The 26,159-nt window shown below is 39.0% G+C and overlaps 1 protein-coding gene across 1 annotated transcript in view; it reads left to right on the plus strand.

The window, feature by feature from the left end:
• The first annotated feature begins 7,870 nt into the window (after positions 1-7,870).
• Positions 7,871-26,159, plus strand: part of LOC127093862 (uncharacterized) — a 109,296-nt gene continuing 91,007 nt past the window's right edge. Inside the window, exon 1 of the mRNA XM_051032761.1 lies at positions 7,871-9,116. Coding sequence (XP_050888718.1) covers positions 7,871-9,116 — 1,246 coding nt within the window. The remainder of the gene's footprint in view (positions 9,117-26,159) is intronic.

Raw genomic sequence — 26,159 nt, forward strand, 5'->3', positions numbered from 1 at the left:
TTGAGAGCTTAATGAATTATTAATCAAAAGCATCATGAGAAGTGGAGAAACTGACCCACTCTGATTCTGTCAAATATATGTAACCATAGATTTTGCATATATTAAGGAGAGAGGAAGCTATGATTTAGCTCATAGTGTCACATCCATTGGCTTCCTGTAATTAAATTAACCATGGCTTATGAAATGATGCCTATATGCTTTCAACAGATTTTCTGTCTTAATTTTTTGTTTCAACTTTTTCTATTTTTGGTTTTCACAAACTAAAAAGAGTAAATAGCTTTTCTATATCAAAAATGTTCTTATCATAAAGATTCATCATATATGCTGATGATGATACCATGGAATATCAAAAGTTTTGCTGGATGAAAAGTGTTCGGAAAGTTATTTTTAAGCTTATTAATTAATCTGAAATCCCCATTAACTTGATGAAGAAATTAATGTAAAATAATTTTTTAATTTCATTTTAATTAAAAATAATATCCTAAAGCACCGGTAAATTTTTTATCTTTCAAGAATTATTCTTATGTGTGTGACTCTCTATTATGTAAGAATTGGTCTCGCATATAGAGTTAGATAAGAATAGAGAGAAAATAAAATTATAAACAAAACTTTTTATTGTAATACAATACAAATTGGGTGTTTGATTTAAATATCTTATCTATTTTTGTTTGGTCATGAAAAAATTGCAACTATTGTTTATACGAAAATAAAAATAAATACTTTTAAAGAATAATTTTAAATTAAGTTTCTAAAATAATGCTTAATTTTTAATATAATTTTAAATTATATCAATATAATAAGTAATTATTTTTATTATATTGAAGGATATAAAAATTTCAACAATTGTTTATATATGAATAAAAATAAATATGTTTTATAAATAATTTTAAATTAAGTTTATAAAATGATATTCCGTTTTTGATAATTTTTTTAATTATATATACAAATAAATAATTTACTTTATTATATAGTTTAAAAAGTATATATAATTAGTAAATTTAATTTATGATATTAAAATAATAAAAAGTAACATGATTATTCCTTGATTTTAGTTTAATGATTAAATTAATATATTTTAGAAATTATTAATTAATTTTATATATTTAGAGACTTAATTGAAAAATAATAGTTTAAGAAATTCATTGATGGTTTCTTTTATTTTAAAATACAAATTAATACAAATTCTTAGAAATTTTAAAGAAATTCATTGATGAATCGACGGTGTAAAATTTTTTACACTGACAGTGTATAGTAATTAATCTCTTTTATAAATATATATATATATAATTTTATTTTTAAAAAATTTTATTTTAAATTTTATTTAAATCTTCAAATATGTTGGACCAACCTGATAACGATAAAACAAGTGTATCGTAAATAATAAAATAATAGAGTTACTAAATATCAAACAGGCCATTAATATTGAATTGAATTTTATATTTTAGTGCTAAATAAAAAAGGTTCCTAAGGTTTCTAAATAAAAAAGATAAATGGTAAAATAATTAAAATGTCAAGGTTTGTAGATTAGATGATAAGAGATATTAGAGATGATGTTGACTTGAGTTTTCCTTAATACTCTTTATTTAACTTAACCAATTAAACTTACGCTTATATGTTGTTACTAAATTCCAAGTATATTTAATCATAATTTCTTTGTGATAAAACTTTTATGCCATAAATTAATTTTTAATCCCATAGTGAATTACTCCGGTTAATCAAGAAAAGTGAATTCAATATAGTGGAGCAGTTGCTCCAAACTCCTTCCAAAATTTCAGTGTTGTCTCTGCTGATGAACTCTGAGGCGCACAGAGAAGCATTGCAGAAGGTGTTAGAACAAGCATACGTGGAACATGATGTTATGGTGGATCAGTTTGATCATATTGTGGCTAACATCACTTCCTGCAACAATTTGCGCTTCTGTGATGAAGAACTCCCTGAGGAGGGTAGAAATCACAACTTGGCTCTACACATATCAATGAGCTGTAAGGAAGACGCTCTGTCAAATGTGTTGGTCGACACTGGCTCTTCATTGATTTTACTTCCAAAATCAACTCTGTCAAGATTTTCGTATCAAGGAGCTCCAATGAGATACAGTGGCGTGATCGTCAAAGCATTTGATGGTTCTCGCAAGACCATGATCGGTGAAGTGGACCTTCCTGTGAAGATAGGTCCGAGTGATTTCCAAATTACTTTCCAGGTAATGGATATCCACCCGGCCTATAGCTGTTGTCATACCCCGATTTTGGCCCTGAAAATTTTTCCCCATCAATCATTCGTTTGCATTCTTTCTTCATGATCATTCCATCTGGTTATGATACTATAAAAAAATGTTTGTTGTTGGACTCACTATCACGACCAGTCTATGTTTGTCTTTTGGGCTTTGTTTCTTGATTTTTGGTATAAGATGATTAATCTCCTTAGCCATGCGAGATTTGAAAACCCTTTCAGTTGTTAGAATCAAGTGAACCTCATGTTTCATCTTTCGTTCCAATTTCACCGAGGTGATTATTCATCTGTCATTTGTCTTATTACCAGTTTTCACCCCCCCTTTTCGAGTAAATCATGTGTCAAGTGCAAAATATTTTATTTTTGGGTCATCATGCATATTCATTTTCTCATTCATTCATAATTCAAAGAAATTCCATACATATTTCTTCATTCGCATTTATATTCTCCATTTCACATTCAAGATTCTACATTTCATATTCAAAATTTTCATTCATATTTCTTCATTACATTGGAAATTTTTTCATATTCAAGAATTTCCACATACTCATTCATAGTTCGATCACTTCATTCATTCATTCATTCATTCATTCATTCTCCTCTCTTCTATTTTTCCTTTCCCACTTAATAACTTAAAGCCTAACATTTCAAATTAACGCGCACAAACTGATCTAATGGTTCCCGTTGAGTACAATGGACGTGATGGGTGCTAATACCTTCCCCTGGCGTAATCGACTCCCGAATCCTGATTTGGTTGCGAAGACGAATATCATTGTCGTTCTTCTTGGGTTTTATTGATATTTCCCCTTTCCTTTTTAGGAATAAATAAAGTTCGGTGGTGACTCTGTTCAATCCATCATTGCGAGCGTGCGATTGCGTTTCGCTAGGTCGTATCCCCATTTTCTTGAGGTACGACAAATGGTGACTCTGCTGGGGACTACCTTTCCCTAAGTGAGTCAAGCCTAGTTAGGACGTTTGTGTGCCTTTGTTTGTTTAATTGTGTGGCTTTTCCTTATTTATTGCTTTTATTATCTTTATTCTTATATTTATAGATTTGTTGTATATTGGTTCCACTGTGTTGGGTACTTGGATATTTGATTGCAAACCATGTGGGAAAGACTCTACACCCGAGTCTAGAGTGAAAAAAAACATAAGATAGGACGATGGTTGAGTAGTACAGACTCCCGAGGTGAATACTTCATAAGAGTCGGTATGAGAACCTCACTTAGAGTAGATCCTTTTGCGAATATTGTCGCCCGAGGTGTATACCTTGCAAGCTTCAATGTTTCAAAGGGGTCCATGACTCTAAGAACCTTTTAGAACATTGAACCTTTGGCCAACAAGAAATGATGGTTGCATAGTATGGATTCCCGAGGTGAATACTTCGTAAGAATCGATACGAGAATCTCGCTCAGAATAGGTTCTCTAGATGGAGTTGACGATCGGAAAGTATTTTCCGTAAGTGTCAAACATTCTTTTGAATCCATGACTCTGAGTACCCTGTCTAGAACCAAGTCGATGGTTGCGTAGTGCGGACTCCCGAGGTGAATACTTCGTAAGAGTCGGTACGAGAACCTCACCAAAAATAGATTCCCTTGATGGAGTTGACGACCGGAAAGTATTTTTCGTAAGCGTCAAACATTCTTGTGAATCAATGACTCTGGGGATCCTTTGTAACAAATCCCTAGATCACACCCGGTGAGAACCCCGTTTTGGAAAACAATCAAATTTACCCTACCTCGGACCTTTGAACCTGTACCAAAAAAAACATTGCATCCATCCATTCATTGCATACGCATAAAAAGCAAAACTCTTAGTTTGTTTCGCATTGTTTCAGGAATCCAAGACTTGTTAGCAAAAATGAATCTTGAGAGAAGAAGCACTTTTCAGTTCAAATACAAGAACGTGGACCTTGCCAACCTACAAAAGTTGAGTGCCAAAGTAACACCAATCAAACTCAACAGCTTTGTGCAAAACCATGGAAGAATTCTGAACATCCTAAATGAGAAGATGGACATGATGACCGCAGTGACTATTGCTCAATTCTATGATCCACCTCTACGTTGTTTCACGTTTTCTGACTTCCAATTGGCTCCTACCTTGGAGGAGTTTGAGAGGATCATAAGCAGGAATTTGAAGGATCATAATCCATTTCCTAAGTTCGATGAAGATATTCCTCCCAAGAGGATAACTTTAGCTTTGGGTCTGAAAGTTCCTGAAGTCGTGGACAATTGGGATGTGAAGGGAGCTTTCAATGTTTTTTCTAGGAAGTTCTTGGAAGATCAAGCTAAAAAGATGGAAAAAGAAGGGAATTGGGAAGCCTTTTATGCTGTGTTAGCCGTGTTGGTATATGGGATAGTTCTCTTCCCAAATATTGACCATTTTGTGACCACCTGGCGGTGAGAATCTTCCTCTCTGGTAACCCTGTATCGTTCCTCTTGGCAGGCCTCCACTATGCTCTCCATGATTGTCATGAGAAGAAGGGAGGAACCATTTTATGTTGTACGTAGTTGTTGCATGCCTGGTTTAGATCCCATATGCTCGAAGAAGGCCCTTTTATCTCAAAGGAACTCAAGCCTTCCCAGAAGTTAGCTTCCCTCACCTCCAATCATGTTAAATGGTATATCAGGGATTGGGAAACCAAGGATGTTATTGTCAGCATTGGAGACTTCCCCAATGTGCCTTTGATAGGAACCAAGGGTTGCATCAACTATAACCCCGTGTTATCTCTGAGGCAACATGGTTACCCTATGAATGGCCCTCCAAAAGCTGAAGCTTTAGAGCCTTTCATCTTACACAGTGCCGAAGCTGATCATCCCATGGTGAAAAAGATCAAGAGGTCTTGGCAAGCAGTTATCAGAAAAGGTAAGGAGTTTGGTAAGAGAAATGTCATTGCTCAAGAGCCTTATACTTGTTGGGTTAGAGAGAGGGTTCAGATGGTTAAACTCCCTTTTCCATTTGATCCTTCTATCTATCTGTCGGTTCCTGAGCCAGAGCCCATATTACCTGAAGATGTAGAGAAACTCAATGCCCGTATCAAGGAGTTGGAGTTGGAGAATGTTGACTTGAGAGTTAAGCTCGGCCGAGTCTCGATAGAGAATGGGAATTTGAAAGACGGTCAACAGAAGAAGGACAAAGAGCTTGAAATCTTTAACAAAAGAGCTAGGGAGTCTGAAGCAAGGAGAGAAAAGTTCGGACAAGCGCTCTACAACACTAAATATGTGTTCAAGTCAAAGGAAGAGGAGTTGGATAGAGCTTTACTCCGAATTCAAAAACTCAACAAGACTCTAGAATTGACCCTTGAAATGAAAAGGGAAGCATGACTAATTTCTGAGATTCGTACTCGTGAACTGGAGAATACCATTCAGAAATACAAGGATACTCTGGAACACGAGAAGCTGAAGATTGAAGAGTCAGAAAGAGTTTGCACACGACTGAAATATCATTTGGAACGAGCCGATGCTAGAATCCAGGCACTTGAAGGTGGGGATCAGGATGCTGCCTATATGATATTGCTAGATGAATGCAGATATTGGAGAAACCTCTATAAGGACATAGAGGTGACCAAGGCTGAAGACTTGCGCATCATTCAAGATCTCCAAGGGCTTTACACTGAGTGGAAGGGCAAATTTTTGAGGCTGTCCGGATTTACGAATTTCGTCATGCGAGAGCTACCTGAGAAACTGCAAGAAGCTGATTGGTGCATGTGTCCAGAGAACACCTCACATCAAGTCTTTAATTTCATTAAGTTTTGTAAGGCGATGCTAGAAGGGCTGACTACCGACCTTGCTACGGTTCGGAAAGCCCACAAGCCATAAGCACGTTGTTTGTATTTGAACTTTGATATGAGATTAATGAAATATCGCTTTTGGGATTCATTTTTATTGTGTTTTGTTTCCTTATTACTTTAAATATTTGCGAACAAGTATTGTGGTATTTCTGAAATGAGTGACTGAAACTAACCAAGAGTTTTGCAAACAAGATGCATCCATACATGCATTCATACATTTTCAAAATAGAGTCTCATACCGCCATTTCTTCCTCCAGTTTCACGCTGAATTTTCAACACCAATACAATACTCGCGCTCGAGCAAGACAGAGAATGGCTGAACAAGAACAAGAGAGCGCCCGAGTTAGAGCTGAACTAGACGAAATCAAGGGAGGCATGTCCCAGATGCGAGAAATGTTGCAAGCGTTAGCCTTCAGGTTTGAGGTTCCGCAAGCGACCGTGATTTCAGAGACCACGGGCCCAGCAGTGGAAGTCCAACCTCAGAGGACGTTACCCTCAACCCTTCCTCCATATGAGCTACCTTATGACTTCGTCCCCCGAGCAGAGGTAGTGCACGACATGGGACAATCTATCCAACAAGCCGTGCCATTACCGGTTTACATCGGCGCACGTCCAGTCATCCATACTGTGGTTCCACCAACTGCCTATGCTAGGCATATTCCTCACTATGAAGATCAAAACCACATGTATCAAACTGTCGACTCAACAGTTGCTGGTGACGAAGTAAGGTTTGAGGATTTCAGAGAAGTAAAGGAGAACATGCAGCTCCTTGAGAAGAAATTCTGAGATTTAGAAGGAGACCACGTCTTTGGATTTGCTGCCAAAGAAATGTGCCTTGTATCCGGGTTGGTGATTCCGACCAAATTCAAAACTCCGGACTTCGACAAATACAAGGGGCATACTTGTCCAAAGATCCACCTCGTCATGTATTACCGAAAAATGGCTGCACACGTGGAAGACGACAAGCTGATGATCCACTGTTTTCAAGACAGCTTGAGTGGGGCTCCTTCCGAGTGGTATTTGATTCTGGATCAGAATAGGATCAGGTGTTTCCAAGATTTGTCAGACGCATTCATAAAACATTACAAATATAATATGGACATGGCGCCTGACAGAAGACAGTTGCAGAGCATGTTCCAACATGACAAGGAGTCCTTCAAAGAATATGCTCAGAGATGTAGGGAGTTGGCTTCTCAAGTTGAACCACCTCTTGCTGAAAAGAAATTGGCTGAACTGTTTATCGACACTGTCCAACCCCAATTCTATGAGAAGATGGTTGGAAGTGCTTCCTTGGGATTTTTCGAGCTTGTGGCTATAGGAGCTCGCGTTGAATATGGCGTAAGAAATGGCAAACTGGCGGCTGTAGCTGGAACTTCAAATGTTAATCCAAAGAAGTTCTCTAGAGGGTTTCCCAGAAAGAAAGAAGGGGAAACAAATGTTGTGACCGTTGGCCAAGGAAGAGATTCTCCAAGAAGGAGACCACAACAATATCCACCTCAGAAGTATGTTCAAACACCAATTCCCTATCAACAACCCATGTATCCCGTCCAGTACGCTCCTCAGCCATACGTAGCTGCTGTGATGCCTGCATTCAATCAACAACCTGCTCAGGCTTATCAAGCGCCTCCAGTTTATCGACCAGCTCCAGTTCAACCACGTGCTGCGGCCTCTCCAGCTTATCAACAAGCACTAGCAGCTCCTGTTTATCAACAGCCGAGAGCACAAGCTCCAAGGAAAAATGCTCAAAACTAGAATAGGAGGCAAGGGGATAGGGCGACCTTCAATCCAATCCTAATGTCGTACACTGAGCTTTATCCCTCCTTGTTGCAAAAGGGTTTGGTGGTTCCCAGGCCCATGGGACCTCCACCTGATCGTCTTCCTCCATGGTACAACCCTAATGCACACTGTCCTTTTCATGAAGGTGCCCCCGGGCATGACCTAGAGGGTTGTTACGCTCTGAAGCATAGGGTTCGAGAACTGATTGAAAGCAAGATCTTGTCTTTTAAGGACATGGGACCGAATGTGAAGAACAATCCTCTTCCTCCCCATGGAGATCTTGCAGTAAACGCCATTAGAGATGCCTCTGTTGGTGTTACGGTTAATAAGGTGGATGATGTTAAGACTCCTTTGGCAGCATTCCATGCCCGATTGGTGGAAGATGGTCTGATTAATGTTAATCATGACAACTGTGAAGAGTGTGCCACATACCCGAAGGGGTGTCAGGTGGTACGAGATAATATTCGAGATTTGATGGATAAAAGAGTGCCTCAAATCTCAAGTGTTGCAAAGAACGAAGATGTGTTGGTAATTGAACCTTGTTTCAATTTACCAGAACTAGTTGAAATCCCATATTACAGTGGTGGAGTGGTTCTGGCGAATAGTAAGTTTTCGCCTGTTGAGATATGTATGCCTATGCCTTTTCCATATGAGAGCACCAAGGTCGTGCCTTGGAAATATGAGATTACTGTTGTGGATAAGGTTGTTGAAGGAAGTGCAGACGCTGAAGTGACAGAAGATGTGAGTGAGGACGTCACCAATATTGCAGGAATGAGCAGAATGACCCGTAGTGGTCGAATCTATACGCCCGAATTCAATGTGACTCCTCAAGGGCCAAACAAGGAATCAACAGTCGCAGCTCCCACTAAAGAACCCGAAGTGGTCCAATCCGAAGATGCTGTTGAATTCTTGAAGTTAATCAAGAGAAATGACTACAAGGTTGTGGACCAGTTGCATCAAACACCATCTAAGATCTCTATTTTGTCCCTGCTATTGAACTCCCAAGCCCATAGGGAGGCTTTGTCGAAGGTGATTGCTCAAGCTCATGTAACACAAAGCATAACAGTAGACCAGTTTGATGGGGTGGTTGCGAATATCACAGCTTGCAATACTTTGAGCTTCGGTGGAGAGGAATTACCTGAGGATGGACAAAATCACAATCGTGCTCTCCATATCTCGGTAAAATGCAAAGATGATGCTTTGGAAAAATTTTTGGTTGATACCGGATCTTCTCTGAATGTTATGCCAAAAAGAACACTCACCAAGTTATCTTATCAAGGACCAGCTATGAAACCCAGTGCCTTGATAGTGAAAGCTTTTGATGGTTCTAGGTGAACCGTGATTGGAGAGGTTGAATTGCCCATATTGATTGGTCCTCATATATTCCCCATTAATTTCCAAGTCATGGATATTAATCCAGCGTATAGCTGCTTACTGGGACGTCCTTGGATTCATGCTGCAGGGGCAGTCACCTCCACTTTACACCAGAAAATGAAGTTTGTGGTGGACAATCAACTGATTATTATCTCTGGGGAGGAGGACTTTGTGGTCAGTCACCTTTCATCCTTCAGATATATCGAGGCTGATGAGGACGCTTTGGAAACTTCTTTCCAAGCTCTTGAAATAGCCAATGCCACTTTTGTGGAAATGAAGGACCCAGTTGGGAAAGTTTGTTCGTCTTTCGCTTCTCTGAAAAGCGCAAAGTCTAGAATTGAAGGAGGAAACCCTGAAGGTTGGAGTCAGCTTATTGATATTCGTGAGAAGCATGATCGCTTTGGTCTGGGATATGTGCCTTCCGCTGCGAAAGGAGCCCGAGTCCCTGCAAAGGACAACACCCGAAGCATCCAGGAAGTATTCCTCAGCACAGGATTCATCCACGGAGATCAGGTCAATGCCATTGAAGATAGCACCCAAAATGAAGATGAGCCATGTTTGGTTTACCGGTGTGAGACAGCTTTGAACAACTGGAAGGCGGTTGAGATCCCCGAAATTTTTCCTTTGTCAAAGTAATAATTGTTGTATTTTTCCTTTCAAATCCTTAGCTCTGCCTAAGGCTAATGGATCATGTTGTAGGGCCCCTTTTCATTTTCAAACAATCATTATCAATGAATGAAAGGCACTTTGTTAAATTTTTTTTATTCATTTACTTGGCTTTCTCTTAAGAAAATGGCAATCTTTTCAAAAACAGAAAAAAAAAAATCATTTATGCATCTTTTATTTTTTACTTTTCTAAAATAAATCAATCATTCAAACATGCAGAATAAATGATAACCCCGTTGAATCCAATGACTTTACTCCCTCTCATAACTTTGACTCCCCTATCTACCAAGCGGAAGAAGAGGGTGAGGAAGATTGTTACATCCCCGACGAATTGGCAAGGCTGCTCGAACACGAGTCCAAAGCCCTTCACCCGCATGAAGAACCGGTGGAAACAATTAACCTTGGCACAGAGGAAGAGAAGAAAGAAGTCAAAATTGGCACCACGCTTGAAGCAAGCATCAAAGAGAGATTGGTTAAGCTGCTACAAGAATATGTGGATGTATTCACATGGTCATACCAGGATATGCCAAGTTTAGACACCGACATCGTAGAGCACAAGCTTCTGCTTCAGCCAGATTGCCCGCCAGTAAAACGGAAACTCCGAAGAACAAGACCAGATATGGCTCTGAAGATTCGTGAAGAAGTCAAACGACAATTTGATGCTGGTTTTCTCGTAGTGGCGAAGTACCCACAATTGGTAGCTAATATTGTACCTGTGCCTAAAAAGGATGGCAAGATGAGGATGTGTGTTGACTATAGGGATCTGAACAAAGCTAGTCCAAAGGATGATTTCCCTCTACCACACATTGATACTCTGGTAGACAACACTGCAAGTTTTGCTGTATTCTCCTTTATGGATGGTTTTTCTGGATACAATCAAATCAAGATGGCTCCAGATGACATGGAGAAGACCACTTTTATTACCCCTTGGGGCACTTTTTGCTACAAGGTAATTCCTTTCGGTCTCAAAAATGCCGGGGTAACTTACCAAAGAGCTATGGTCACTCTTTTCCATGATATGATGCACAGGGAGATAGAGGTCTATGTTGACGACATGATCGCTAAGTCTCAGAATGAAGAAGATCATATGAACCATCTGAAGAAGTTGTTTGAACGCCTCAGAAAGTTTAGATTACGATTAAACCCTGCAAAGTGCACATTTGGGGTCCATTCAGGGAAGTTGCTTGGTTTCATCGTTAGTCAACGAGGAATTGAGGTGGACCCTGACAAGGTCCGAGCTATACAAGAAATGCCTGCTCCAAGCACCAAGCGAGAGGTTAGAGGTTTCCTTGGACGTCCAAATTACATCTCAAGGTTTATCTCACACATGACGGCCACGTGTGAGCCTATCTTCAAATTGCTTTAAAAAGATCAAGCTGTTGAATGGAATTCTGATTGTCAAAGTGCTTTTGAGAAGATTCGTCAATACCTGCAAAAGCCTCCTATTTTGTTTCCATCTGTCCCAGGAAAGCCATTAATCATGTATATGATTGTGCTTGAAGGATCAATGGGATGCGTGCTGGGGCAACACGACGAAACTGGTCAGAAAGAACATGCTATTTACTATCTGAGTAAAAAGTTTACCGATTATGAAAGTCGATATTCGCTTTTGGAGAAGACTTGTTGCGTGCTTGCATGGGCCGCTCGTCGTTTGAGGCAGTACATGATTTGCCATACTACTTTGTTGATCTCGAAGATGGATCCAATAAAGTATATCTTTGAGAAACTTGCCTTGACTGGAAGACTTGCCCGTTGGCAGATGCTCTTGTCAGAGTACGACATCCAGTATATAACCCAGAAGGCAATCAAGGGAAGTGTGTTAGCAGAGTATCTTGCTCACCAACCAGTTGAAGACTACCAGCCATTGAAGTTTGATTTCCCCGATGAGGATATAATGGTGATAAAAGATTGTGAGACCCCAAGCCCAAATGAAGGACCAGAACCAGGATCTCGATGGAAGCTCGCGTTCGATGGTTCCTCCAATTACAGTGGTCATGGTGTGGGAGCTGTTTTGATGAATCCAAATGGTGGCTTTACTCCTTTCACAGCAAGGTTGTGCTTCGATTGTACAAATAATGTCGCAGAGTATGAAGCTTGTATCTTTGGTCTTGAAGCCGCAATTGATCTCCGAATCAAGATCCTTGAGGTGTATGGAGATTCAGCCTTGGTGATCTATCAGGTCAAAGGTGAATGGGAGACCCGTGATGCGAAGCTGATCTCGTATCGTGCTCATGTTGTGAAGATGATAGAATACTTCGACGATGTCACTTTCCATCATATCCCAAGAGTAGAGAATCAAGTGGCTGACGCTTTGGCAACATTAGCATGTTCGAATCGAGCGAAGAGATGAGCCTGCGTACTGTCAATCGATTGAAGAAGAAACTGATGGTAAACCTTGGTTTCATGACATCAAGCGATATCTTTTAAGTCAAGAGTATCCAGAAGATGCTACATTTTTGGATAAGAAAACTCTGAGGAGGTTATCGTCCAAATTCTTTTTGAGCAATGATGTGCTTTACAAGAGAAACCATGACATGGTTCTGCTTAGATGCGTGGATAGACATGTTAATAAAGGAGATTCATGAAGGATCCTTTGGGACCCATGCCAATGGACATGCCATGGCCAAGAAAATTTTGAGAGTTGGCTATTATTGGTTGACCATGGAGTCCGATTATTTCAGCTATGAAAGAAAATGTCATAAATGCCAAATTTATGCTGATAAGGTGCATGTACCGCCAACATTGTTGAATGTTTTGACATCACCTTGGCCTTTCTCAATGTGGGGCATCGACATGATTGGTGTTATAGAGCCCAAGGCTTCCAATGGTCACTGTTTCATCCTGGTTGCCATAGATTACTTTACTAAATGGGTAGAGGCTGCTTCCTACACCAATGTGACGAGACATGTGGTTGCTCGCTTTATCAAGAAGGAGATTATTTGCCGCTATGGAATCCCAAGCAAGATCATTACAGACAACGGTTCAAACTTGAATAACAAGACGATGACAGAATTATGTGAGAGTTTCAAGATTGACCACCATAATTCTTCTCCATACCGTCCAAAGATGAACGGTGTTGTTGAAGCCGCCAACAAAAATATCAATAAGATCCTGCAAAAGATGGTGAAAACTTATAAGGATTGGCACGAGATGCTACCCTTCGCTTTGCATGGATACCGGACCTCAGTCCGCACTTCAACAGGGGCAACCCCATTCTCCTTAGTGTATGGGATGGACGCAGTTCTCCCAGTCGAAGTAGAGATACCTTCAATGAGAATATTGATGGAGGCCAAGCTAGACGAAGCTGAATGGATCCAGAACAACTATGATCAACTTAACCTCATTGATGAGAAGTGTATGACCGCTCTGTGCCATGGACAATTGTACCAGCAACGAATCCAGAAAGCGTTTGACAAAAAGGTCCGCCCTCGGGAGTTCAAGGAAGGGGATCTCGTGCTCAAGAAGATCTTACCAGTACACAAAGATTCACGTGGGAAGTGGACTCCAAATTATGAAGGCACATAGGTTGTAAAGAGAGCATACTCTGGAGGTGCTCTATTTCTCACAACTATGGATGGAGAAGAGCTCATTCACCCTGTGAACTCTGATGCAGTCAAAAGATACTATGCCTAACAAAATCCCGGTGGACTGAAAACCGGAAAGGACGGTCCAGGCAAAAGTTAGGGATAATAAAAAATGGTAGCTCGCTAAGTTGAAAACCTGAAAGGGCGACTTAGGCAAAAAAGAGCGTCCCGGTGGATTGAAAACCCGAAAGGGCGATCCAGGCAAAAATCAGGGACAAAAGGCATAGACTGCATCAGTTTGTCAATGATCAACACAGAAGAGCTAAAAGTGGAAGATCAATCCAGTTACTCCCTTCAGAAGCGAAGTTTTGTGGAGTCATTGTTATTAGGGATAGTAGTAGTCATTGTGATTCAATGTAAACCTTTCCCTATTGCCATTTTAAAATTTGTAACATTCCATGGAGCTACACCATTTGTGTGCTACCATTCTTGAATAAATACAAGTTTTCCTATCAAATTCTATCATTTGTTGTTTTTCTCTGATTTTCTTTGTTATGCAAAATGTCATTTATTTGTTAATAATGAAATTTTTGAACTCAAAGAATTTTTCAACATATTGAGAAACACAATTTTGCTTTGACATGTGGAAATATTAAAAGGAAATCTTTTGTCTTTCCCCGCAAGTCTCAAGTTGCAAGACTTCTCTTGGATGATCAACATATATCTCCAGAGAGCACAGACTTAGCATTCTCTGAAAAGTTTACTGCGCCAGTTGTAACTGTTCAGCTTGACGGATCTTCCTTTGATGTATTTACTCACTCATTCGGTTGAGTTATTGGTGTTGAGGATTCAGTACCTCCATAAAGCCTTCTTTAATCTCCAGTCTGCATATTGTCAGCATTTGCATATCATGATCATTCATATATCATGCATATAAGCAAAGTCTAAATCATGCATAGCCCGAAGTGCTTTGCACTCATTTGCATAATCTCAGGTCTCGTTGTTGATTGTATCCCTTGACCTCTAAGACCAGTTGTTACTGACATCGTCTATTAAGTCTGGTTGTCACTAGTATCTTTGACCAAATCCAGTAGTAACTGGTATCCTTTAAAGTCTGGTTGTAACCAGTGTTTGTTTTAAGCCCAATTGTTATTGGCATCGTCTATTCAAATCCAGTTGTAACTGGTATCTCTTTAAATCTGGTTGTCACCAGCATTTTCTGTCAAGTCCAATTGTTATTAGCATCACCTGTTAAGTCCAGTTGTAACTGGCGTTCGAATGTTAAAATCCAGTTGTAAGTGGTATCTTTTAAAAGCCTGGTTGTCACCGACACCTTGTCTTAAAGCCAATCGTAATTGGTACCTCAAACACAGTTGTAACTGGCACTTTGATAAAATCCATTTGTGAATGGTATGATAAATCTGGTTGTAATCAGCATTGTCTGCAAGTCCAATTGTTATTGGCATGACCTGTTAAGTCCAGTTGCAACTGGTACTCAAATGTTAAAATCCAGTTGTAATTGGTATCTCTTTAAAGCCTGGTTGTCACCAGCGTCTTATCTCAAATCCAATTGTAATTGGTATCCCCAATCGGAGTTGTAACTGACATTATCTTAAATCCATTTGTAAATGGTATGATAAGTCTGGTTATCACCGTTCTTGTTTGCAAGTCCAATTGTTATTGGCATCATCTATTCAAATCCAGTTGTAACTGGTACCTCTTTTTAATCTGGTTGTCACCAGCATTTTCTGTTAAGTCCAATTGTCATTGGCTTTGTCTGTTAAGTCCAGTTGTAATTGGCGCACATTTTGAAATCCAGTTGTAACTGGTCTCATTTTGAAGTCTGGTTGTCACCAACATTTGTCAAATCCAGTTGTAACTGGTATCCTTTTAAAGTCTGGTTGTCACCAGCGTTTGTTGAAATCCAGTTGTAACTGTTATCCTTTTGAAGTCTGGTTGTCATCAACATCTGCAAACCCATTTGTAAATGGTGTCTTTAAGTCTGGTCGTCACCAGCACCCTCTAAATCCAGTTGTAACTGGTATCCTTTTAAAGTCTGGTTGTCACCAGCATCTGTCAAATCCAGTTGTAACTGGTATCCTTTTAAAGTTTGGTCGTCACCAGCATCTGTCAAATCCAGTTGTAACTGGTATCCTTTTAAAATCTGGTCGTCACCAGCATCTGTCAAATCCATTTGTAAATGGTATCTTTATGGCTGGTCGTCACCAACGCCCTTGAAGTCCAAGTATAACTAGAACTTCCTGGAAAGTGGTCATTTTGACTCTTTCATTGACAGTAATTTCCAAAAAATTTGATCGGATGATTTTCTTGTAAGAAATCTCCAGATTTGTCAAGAATGTTTAAGTTGTCATCAGGTCATGTATGAACTTGTTGATACACTCTCTTTGATTTTTCTGATGTTGTTAGGTCATGTCTGAACCTGTTGTCAGAACTTCTTGATATTCCCCAGCATTGTTAGGTCATGTATGAACCTGCTGTTGAGCTTTTATTCCAGTATTACCAGGTCATGTATGAACTTGTTTTGAAGAACCTTTTTCTTTGATTTTTCAGTTGTTATCAGGTCATGTATGAACCTGTTGTGGAAATTTTCTTAAAATATTTGAGTTGTTAGTAAGTCATGTGTGAACTTACTGTCGAAATCTCTTGTATCCTAAGTGTCGTTCATCGAATTTCATTTTGAGTGCTCTTTAGTGTGTGTCTGACTCTCCAATAGGATTGTTATCCCCAGCGAGTTGTTTTGCCCTTTTTGTCTCTTTCGTTCCAATTTCATCGAGGTGATTATTCATCTGTCATTTGTCTTATTACCAGTTTTCACCCCCCCCCCCCCCCCCCCTTTTCGAGTAAATCATGTGTCAAGTGCAAAATATTTTATTTTGGGTCATCATGCATATTCATTTTCTCATTCATTCATAATTCAAATAAATTCCATACATATTTCTTCATTCACATTTATATTCTCCATTTTACATTCAAGATTCTACATTTCATATTCAAATTTTTCATTCATATTTCTTCATTACATTGGAAATTTTTTCATTCATATTCAAGAATTTCCACATACTCATTCATAGTTTGATCACTTCATTCATTCATTCATTCGTTCTCCTCTCTTCTATTTTTCCTTTCCCACTTAATAACTTAAAGCCTAACATTTCAAATTAACGCGCACAAACTGACCTAATGGTTCTCGTTGAGTACAACGGACGTGAGGGGTGCTAATACCTTCCCCTGGCATTCATTCATTCTCCTCATCCTGATATGGCAGTGAAGATCAAAGAAGAGGTGCAAAAGCAGATTGACGTCAGTTTCCTTTTTACTACTGAGTATCCATAGTGGGTGGCCAATATCGTGCATGTTCCTAAGAAGGATGAAAAAGTCCGTATGTGTGTTGATTATAGAGATTTGAATAAAGCCAGTCCGAAAGATGATTTCCCTCTACCACACATTAATATGTTGGTAGATAATACAGCTAAGTTCAAAGTCTTTTTGTTTATGGACGAATTTTACGAATATAATCAAATCAAGATGGCACCCGAAGATATGGAGAAGACCACATTCATTACACCCTGGGGAACATTCTGTTATAGAGTGATACCTTTCGGTTTAAAGAATGCTGGTGCAACTTACCAAAGAGCAATGACTACTCTCTTTCATGATATGATGCATAAAGAGATTGAAGTCTATGTTGATGATATGATTGCTAAATCCATTGATGAAGAGGAATATGTTGAGCATTTGTTGAAGCTATTCCAGCGTTTGAGGAAGTATAAACTCCACTTGAATCCCAATAAGTGTACTTTTGGTGTTCGTTCTGGTAAGTTGTTAGGCTTTATTATCAGCGAGAAGGGTATTGAAGTTGATCCTGCCAAGGTCAAAGTAATACAAGAGATGCCTGCGCCCAAAACTGAGAAGCAAGTCAAAGGTTTTCTCGGCCTCTTGAATCATATCTTAAGATTCATTTCACACATGACTGCCACATGTGCGCCTATATTCAAGCTTCTTCGAAAAGATCAGTCTTGTGATTGGATCGAAGACTTCGAGAAAGCTTTTAATAATATCAAAGAGTATATGCTTGAGCCTCCGATTTTGTCTCCGCCTGTTGAAGGAAGACCCTTGATCATGTATTATACTGTGCTTGAAGAGAGTATGGATTGTGTTCTTGGTCAGCAAGATGAGACTGGAAAGAAAGAATATGTTATTTACTACCTCAATAAGAAGTTCACCGATTATAAGACTTAGTATTCTATGCTTGAGAAGACTTGTTATGCATTGGCTTGGGATGCTAAGCGTCTGCGTCAGTATATGTTGAATCATACTACTTGGTTGATATCCAAAATGGATCCAATCCAGTATATTTTTGAGACGCCTGCTTTAACTGGGAGAATTGCCCGTTGGTAGATGTTGTCATCAGAGTATGACATTGAATACCGATCTTAGAAAGCGATTAAAGGTAGTGTCTTGGCTGACCATTTGGCTCACCAACCAATTGAAGATTACCAGTCAGTGCAGTATGATTTTCCTAATGAAGAGATTTTGTACTTGAAAATGAAAGATTGTGATGAACCATTGCTTGAAGAAGGGCCAGAACATGGTTCCCATTGGGGCATGGTATTTGATGGAGCTATTAATTAGTATGGTAATGGCATTGGGGCAATGATTATTACTCTTCAAGGCACGCATTTTCCATTTACAGCTAGATTGACTTTCAAGTGTACAAATAATATGGTTGAGCATGAAGCTTGCATTATGGGGCTTGAAGAGGCCATTGATCTCAGAATCAAGTATTTAGACGTCTATGGAGATTCAACTTTGTTGGTGAATTAGATCAAAGGTGAATGGGAGACAAATCAACTCGGTTTGATACCATATAGAGACTATGCGAGGAGGATTTCAACTTTCTTTACAAAGGTTGAGTTTCATCATATCCCTCGAGATGAAAACCGGATGGAAAACGCTCTTGTAACGTTGGCTTCAATGATTGTAGTGAAGTATTGGAATGAGGTTCCCAATCTGACGGTGATGCGTCTTGATAGGCCATCTCATGTGTTTGTTGTTGAAGAAGTCAAAGATGAGAAGCCGTGGTATTTTGATATCAAGTGTTTCCTCCAAAGTCAGATTTACCCTCCTGGGGGATCTTTGAAAGATAAGAAGACTTTGAGAAGATTAGCCGGCAATTTCTACCTGAATGGTGATGTATTGTACAAGAGAAACTTCGATATGGTTCTGCTCAGGTGCGTGGATAGACACGAAGCAAACCTATTGATGACTGAAGTCCATGAAGGTTCCTTTGGTACTCATTCCAATGGACATGTTATGGCTAAGAAGATGTTAAGAGTAGGTTACTATTGGCTGACAATGGAATCTGACTGTTGCAAGTTTGTGAAGAAATGCCACAAGTGTCAAATTTATGCAAATAAGATTCATGTTCCTCTGACACTATTGAACGTAATTTCCTCCCCATGGCCCTTCTCCATGTGGGGAATTGATATGATTGGCATGATTGAGCCCAAAGCTTCGAATGGACATCGTTTCATTTTGGTAGCAATTGACTACTTCACAAAATGGGTTGAAACGGCATCGTATGCGAATGTAACCAAGCAAGTTGTTGTGAGGTTTATCAAGAATTAGATTATATACCATTATGATGTGCCAAGTAAGATCATTACTGATAATGGATCGAACTTGAATAACAATATGGTGGAAGCTCTTTGTAAAGACTTCAAGATTGCACACCATAAGTCTTCTCCCTACATACCTAAGATGAATGGGGTTGTTGAAGCTGCAAACAAGAACATTAAGAAGATCATTCAGAAGATGGTTGTAACATACAAGGATTGGCATGAGATGCTCCCATTTGCTTTGCATGGGTATCGTACATCCATCCGCACTTCAACAGGGGCAACCCCTTTCTCACTTATTTATGGAAGGGAAGCTGTGCTCCCAGTAGAGGTTAAGATCCCATCATTGCGTGTCTTGATGGAAGCCAAGTTGACTGAGGCTGAATGGTGTCAAACCAGGTTTGACCATTTGAATTTAATTGGAGAGAAGAGGTTGACTGCCATGTGTCACGGTCAGTTATACCAGCAGAGAATGAAGAAATCTTTTGATAAGAAGGTCATACCTTGTGTGTTCAGAGAAGGTGACCTTGTGCTCAAGAATATTCTATCTTTCAAACCAGGTTCTAGGGGCAAATTGACTCCTAATTATGAAGGCCCATATGTTGTTAAGAGAGCATTTCCGGACAGTGCTTTGATTCTTACAACTATGGATGGTGAAGAGTTCACTCGTCCTGCGAACGCAGATGCAGTCAAGAAATACTTCGCCTAAAAAGAAAATAACAGCTCGCTAAGTTGAAAATCCGAAAGGGCGGCTTAGGCAAAAATGAGCGTCTCGGTGGATTGAACCCAAAATGGCGGTCCAAGCAAAAGTTAGAGACATAAAACAGAAAAAAAATTATCCCGATAAATTGAGTACCCCACCTTGGGGCAATTTATGCAAAAATTAGGGATTACGGCAAGTAACTGTATCCTGCTAATCTTCAGTTTTGAAGACATTCTTGAGCATAATGTTAGATTTTGATTCATTATCTCCAGCAGTCGCCAAAAGCATAGTGGATATCAAGAGTTGGTAGAAGGATCAGTGATCATTGTATTCAATGTAGCCCTTTTTCCATGTAAATAACCATTTTTCAACTTTTGTAAAGATCTATGGAGTCCTGTCATTTACAAACTACCATTCTATTAAATAAAGTTGAGCTTTTATCCAATTGTTTCTACTCTTATTTATTACTCAGCCAAATAGATTTAAATTTTATTGTGATCATTTTTGAACTTATATTTTAAATCAAAATCATGTTTTTCTTAAATATATAAAAGCAGTTATTTTTAAGCAATCGATTTCATTTAAAAGGAATATCAACATTGGTTTGAAAGCGGTAAGCCCTAAATGTGGAGCATTATAGGTTCTCCCCAAGCAGTTGGCGTGATCCTTGTCTCATCCCCAACAACTTTTTAGCATCCGATGTTTATTGGTTTCCCCAGCCGAGTTTGTTGGCCTCCCTTGGGTTGTAGGCGCTATTTCAGCAGTTTGTTTGATTTCGGCAGAATTTTGGCTTCTCCATAAATCATCATCAGATTAGTCCCTAGTCAAGAGTGGTTCTTTGAATCTGAGCAGCTATTTGTGTTATTCCCCTGCAGGGTTGTTCCCCATTTGATATGGTATTAACCTAAAATTCCCCACAGGCTTGATAGCATATTCCTTAGCAGATCCTTGTGCTTTCCCTAGCCAGGATTGAACCTTCGAGGTGTTTGATCTCTTCTCCAACAGTTGTTTCCCTCTTGCGTGGATTGGCCAAGAATTGTATCGATGATTTAAATTAGTGACAGTCGTATCCTTTGTGATCGTTTTGTCAGCATAATCATCATATATACATATACATATACATATACATATACATATACATATACATATACATATACATATACATATACATATACATTCAGACATTTCATTATTGCATTATTACACTTTGTGATCCATTTACTTTGATCCCCTGCTATGGTGGTACTGTTCCCCATACAGATTTGGTGTGTTTGTCCTGTTTCAATTATAGAGTGTCATCCCCTTAAGCAGAAAGACTTTAACCTTTCTCCTATTCCCTACTGAGTTATTTCCTCATGGATGATTATTATTTCAGTTTCCTCCCTAGTTGTTTATCTAGAAGGAACCACTCCCCTTGAGTTATATCCTCATTGGGTTGAGTCTTGATTGACCGTTTCTTTCTAGATCTTATCTAGATAGATGCTTTTGGTCCTCTAAGAGTCTATTAACCAGTAACTGGTAATATTCTTCTTAGTTTGCAGTTTGTTATGTCATGCCTAATACTTGGAAAGAGTACCCTTTTCTCCCCAGCAGATTTGTTTTCACGTTTCCCAGGAAGTATATCCTTGATATGTTCATCCTAACCGATGACATATATTTTCTTCCCCTGCTTTGAGTTTATCCTTGATATGTTCATCTTAACTGGTGACAGATATTCTCTTTGTGGTATTCTACCCAGTAAAAAGGTAGTTGTAATCCCTATTTCATCCCCCAGATAGTTAATCCTTGATATGCTCATCCTAACCGATGACGGGTTTCCTTCTCTTTGCGGTTTTTTGCCCAGTAACTGGTAGTTGTAAATCCTGCTTCTTCTCCCCTTTGTAGAGTTTATCCTTGATATGTTCATCTTAACCGATGACGGATATTCTCTTTGTGGTATTCTATCTGTAACACCTCAAAATTTGCCCTCCTCTTTTGGGACTAGCATTATCATATTGCATACATTTTTAGGTCATTAGGAATTTCATATTGCATATCATGTGGTTACATTGTGCAAGCCATCCTCTCAAGTCTTGATCAGAGGATGAGAAAGTCAAAGTGTAAGCCTAGGGTTTGTTGACTGATCATTGGCCATCTGAGGATTGGACTGTGAATTAAGGTTTCATGATTCTCAATGGATGTTGGTCTTTATCTTGATTGCAATGATACATCATCATCATCATGGTTGGATGTCATCAGAAGATTGAAGCTCATTCCTTGAGATTAGGGTTTTGACCACTGGTCAACCCTAATCAGTTGTATTGGGCCAGTCAGGGCATGATCAGGAGATGAGGTTTATGATGGTTGTGGGGTTCATTCTATGATTATATTGTGTTAATTGAGGCTAGGGTTTCACCCTTGAGCTATTTCAGTTGGAGATTGGAGCTCAGATTGATCTATGCATTGCCAATTTCATCTATCAGATGAAAAAGTCAACTGTGGTCAACTGTACATGATCTGATGGATTTGGAGGTGGAAATGAGTTGGATACACTTCATTCATGTTGGAACAAGTGTTATTTGACATCTCAAAGCTTAAAAATGAAGGAAATCAAGTCAGGACAAAAACTGCCAAAAATAGAAAGTGACTTGTAATTGAAGTTTCCAAAAATGGAAAGTTTTGGACCTCAAGACCACGTGTCCAAGGAAGCTTCAAATGCAAATTTGTTCAACATGAAAGTTGTAGATCTTGTTCTCACCTTTCCAAAAAGTCCAAGAACTTGAAAATCCCATGTATGGTTGTCAAGTTATGGCTCAGTGAATTTCAAAAATGACCCATAATCAGGAGGCCATAATTTCCACATGGTTTGTCCAAATTGCAAGTTCTTTATATGCACAAACTCCATTTGACATGTACTTTAATGATGCATAATTGGATTTTTCCAAAATTGGTCAATGCAAAAAGTCAAATTTCAACTGGACAGTTAAAATGGACCAAGGGCAAAATTGTCCAACTTGTGAAATAATTGGAATTTTTGAGTGGGGATTTTTGCTACACCTCATGAATGGTATTTAAAATTTGTTGGAATCATCATTTCATGCCTAAGGCTTGTAATTTGAGATTTGGCTTGAAAAATGAAATGGCAAAAATGGACAAAGTGGCATTCACATGTGATTTTGCAAATTACACAACCAATGAGAGTGGGACAAGTTTCAACAGCTCACACATGGCATTTGGAAGTTGTGTGAGCTGTCAAATAGGTGGCAATGAGCTGTCATTTGAAATTCCCATTTTGCCCTCGCTTGAAAAATTAGCACTTTCATTAACAATTCCAATTTGCATAATTACATGATTAAGCTTGGATTAGTGCATCATATATAATCTTAATCACATGCTAAGCATAACAGAAAATCATTTCACCAAAATCTAGATCTGAAACCTTTCCAAATTCTCTCAAACCCTCAAGAACACCAAATCTTCAAATTCATCAATCTTCTTCATTCCTCAACCAATTCTCGATTTTCCTTTTGCATTCAACTCCAATCATCATCCTCATCAACTGTTTGTGGAGTTTGGAAGGAGTGGAGCTTTGATTCGCGACTGTTCAATATCACATCAACAATGGTGAATTCGAGTTTTGAGCTCTAGAAGCAACATCAATTGAAGCTAGCACCTCTAATCATCTTCCTTATCCCTCTACTGCAACTGTTTGAAGGAATTAAGCGCCAAGGCCACGCGAATTGCACTGCCATTTCCAGGTTTGAAGAAATTCGAATCTCATGATTTGTTAATTGTTCATATGCGTTTGAAAGAGCATGCTACGTAGGTTGTAGTGATACCTTTAGTTTTGCAAATGGATGACTGTGTAGGGAGAAATCTAGGTTCGAAGTTTCGATCCAAAACCCTAGTTCGTTCGATTTGCACGATTTAGGAACTTTTAGGAGAAATCATGTTGATATCTAGATTCCTGGTGTTTAGACGGTTCGAATGACTATGGACTTGCTCGTTTCCATGTTGCTTTGATGTTCTTCGTTTTTTTGGATTTCTGGAAAATGATGAATGAAAACGATGAGATGAAGCTTGTTTGATCTGAAAAAGTGTTTGAAAATTTGAATTAGAGGTTTCCCTCCCCCGCGCCTGTTATTTACAATAATGCCACTGCGCAACTTTAATTAATTTGTTTAATTCACAAAAATTCATTAACACATTGAATAATTCATAGAAAATTGTAGAAAAATCAGAAAAATATGGAAATTTTTTCTTTGACTTTGTTGATGAGTGTAGAATTTTTTTGACCTATCGGTCAAAGTTGTGCATGGCAAAAATATTGTTTGACCTAGGCTTGTTTCACATGTGTCCATTTTTGATACCTTGCACCATTTGGTTCATGAAATACTCATAGTGTTAAATAAATTCTTGAAATTTTTTGTGGTAATTGTGGACTGGTTGATGCTTATTTCCATGTAAATTTCATGAGTTTTTGATGCCTGATCATTGAGTTATGAATTTTGGAACTTAGGTGTGACAATTTGTGTCACACCTCTTTATGTCAATTTGTTGGATTTAATTGAGTGACCTATACTTGGTGAAATGATGTGAAATTTTGCATGATGGTTGATTAACATGTTGAGATGTTGTATGAATTTTTGTGGAATTTTACATTGCATTTTCAAATTGATTGTGATTTTTCATCTCTGTTGGTCAAATATGCAAGTCCATGTGATACATGTTTGTAATTTTGATGTGAAATGCTCATATGGTATTGGATAATCATGAAATTTGGCATGCTTGTAATAGACACATTGTGTGACATCCCTGTTTTGGTCTCATCCATTTCTTTTTTGTTTTCATTGAGTTATGAATTTTTGAAGTGGATGTATGTGTTGATGTTGTGATTTGGAGCCTATAATTGTGTCTGTTTTTGTTGATTTTTATTGACATGGTTCCCTTTGCCCAATTAAGCTGAAATTTGGTGTGCCATACCTGGATTAGGTCCTGTTTAGGTGTAATTTATTTGAGAATTTTTGGATTTGTTTTGATATGGATTTGAATGCAATAGTTCTGTTTGGATGTTTTGTGTTCCATTTGACATAAGTTGAATTGTTTTGTGCATGAAATGAGTATAATGAATGATATGGACATGAGACTAATTGTGTTGGCTTTGGTTTGACATTAATTTGACTTTGGTTGGTGAATACCTTGCTGTTTAGGAATTTTTCTTGCCTTTGGACCCTAGGCTTAGCCTAGTGGTCTAGTTGCTAATATTTGCTTGATTTTTCAGGATCAAAAGCATAATGCACATGGAGAATGAATCAAGTTAAATGCAATTGATGTTGTTTGATGTTTGTACACTAACATAACATTGTTTTGTAGGTGGTGAAGCTTGGGCTTAAGCTTTGAGCTTGCCTTGTTGTGCATTGCTTTGTATAGTCTGACTGATTGAACTTTTGCTGTTTAGTTTTGTCTGTCTGAATACTAACTGTGTTTGACCGTTTCCAGGTACTTTTAGTTGCTCAGTTCCTTGTGAACTTTTGCTTTGCTTTGCTTAAGCAACTTGCATTGAGGTATAACTTCCTAACTTCATGTAGTCTGGAGACCCGGCTGTTACCGGGCCGGGCAAATAAATGTCTGAAGTCCTCCTTAAGAGGCAATGATTGTGGTTGTTTATTTTTTGTGCCAAGCAGGTGAAAGTCCTTTAAATAAGGCAATTGGTGGAAGTTAGGGATAAGCAATCTATCCCCCACTATTCTGTGAGTCTTCTCCTTGCTCCCATTACATGGTTGTAGCATTGAGATCCAAGCCCAAGATCCTGTGCAGTGCACATTGTGTCAGAGTCTCTGAGTATAGAAGGGTTCCCCCATTCTGGACCCATGCTCATTTGTCAGAAGCTCTCCCTGGTTAGGGATAAGAGTTGTGAGGTCTGATCCTCACTTCACCTCTCATCTGCTTCACCTTAGCCTCGTAATGGCAAGGTTAAGAGCAAACCCAGCCCGTACAGACGACTCGCTTCGGCAGTCAAACCTATTGTGTGAGCCACTTGTTTGGTTATAGTGCGTGCTGTGTGGATATCTGTTTGAGATGCTTGTTCTCATTTGATGTATGCTTGTATGTTGTTTGCTTGTGTGCTTGCTTCTTTCCTGGTTAGGATAGGCTTGCTTATGCAAGTAGGATAGAAACCTGAACTTAGGGTGACTTTGCATGACAACATCTAGGCTCGAGTCGTAGTCTCCCTAGTGTCGTGTCTTCCCCTGGTTTCTGGTTAGGAATCTTTTTCCCTTTCAGGGGAACTACATCGCCCTGATCCTCGTTCCAGACGAGGTATGTAGGCAGGTGGTCGTGCGAGACCACTCCGGGCAACCTTTTTCTTTTTTGCGTGTGTTTACTTGTTATCTGACTGTGTGTTTTGGTTCGGATGCCGACGTAAGCCCAGTGATTGGCTGTCGGGCTCCACGTTTGCCCTTTTGAGTGTGTTTTGGTTCGGA

Source organism: Lathyrus oleraceus, chromosome 6 (assembly GCF_024323335.1).
Source record: "Lathyrus oleraceus cultivar Zhongwan6 chromosome 6, CAAS_Psat_ZW6_1.0, whole genome shotgun sequence".
NCBI classification, from domain to species: domain Eukaryota; kingdom Viridiplantae; phylum Streptophyta; class Magnoliopsida; order Fabales; family Fabaceae; genus Lathyrus; species Lathyrus oleraceus.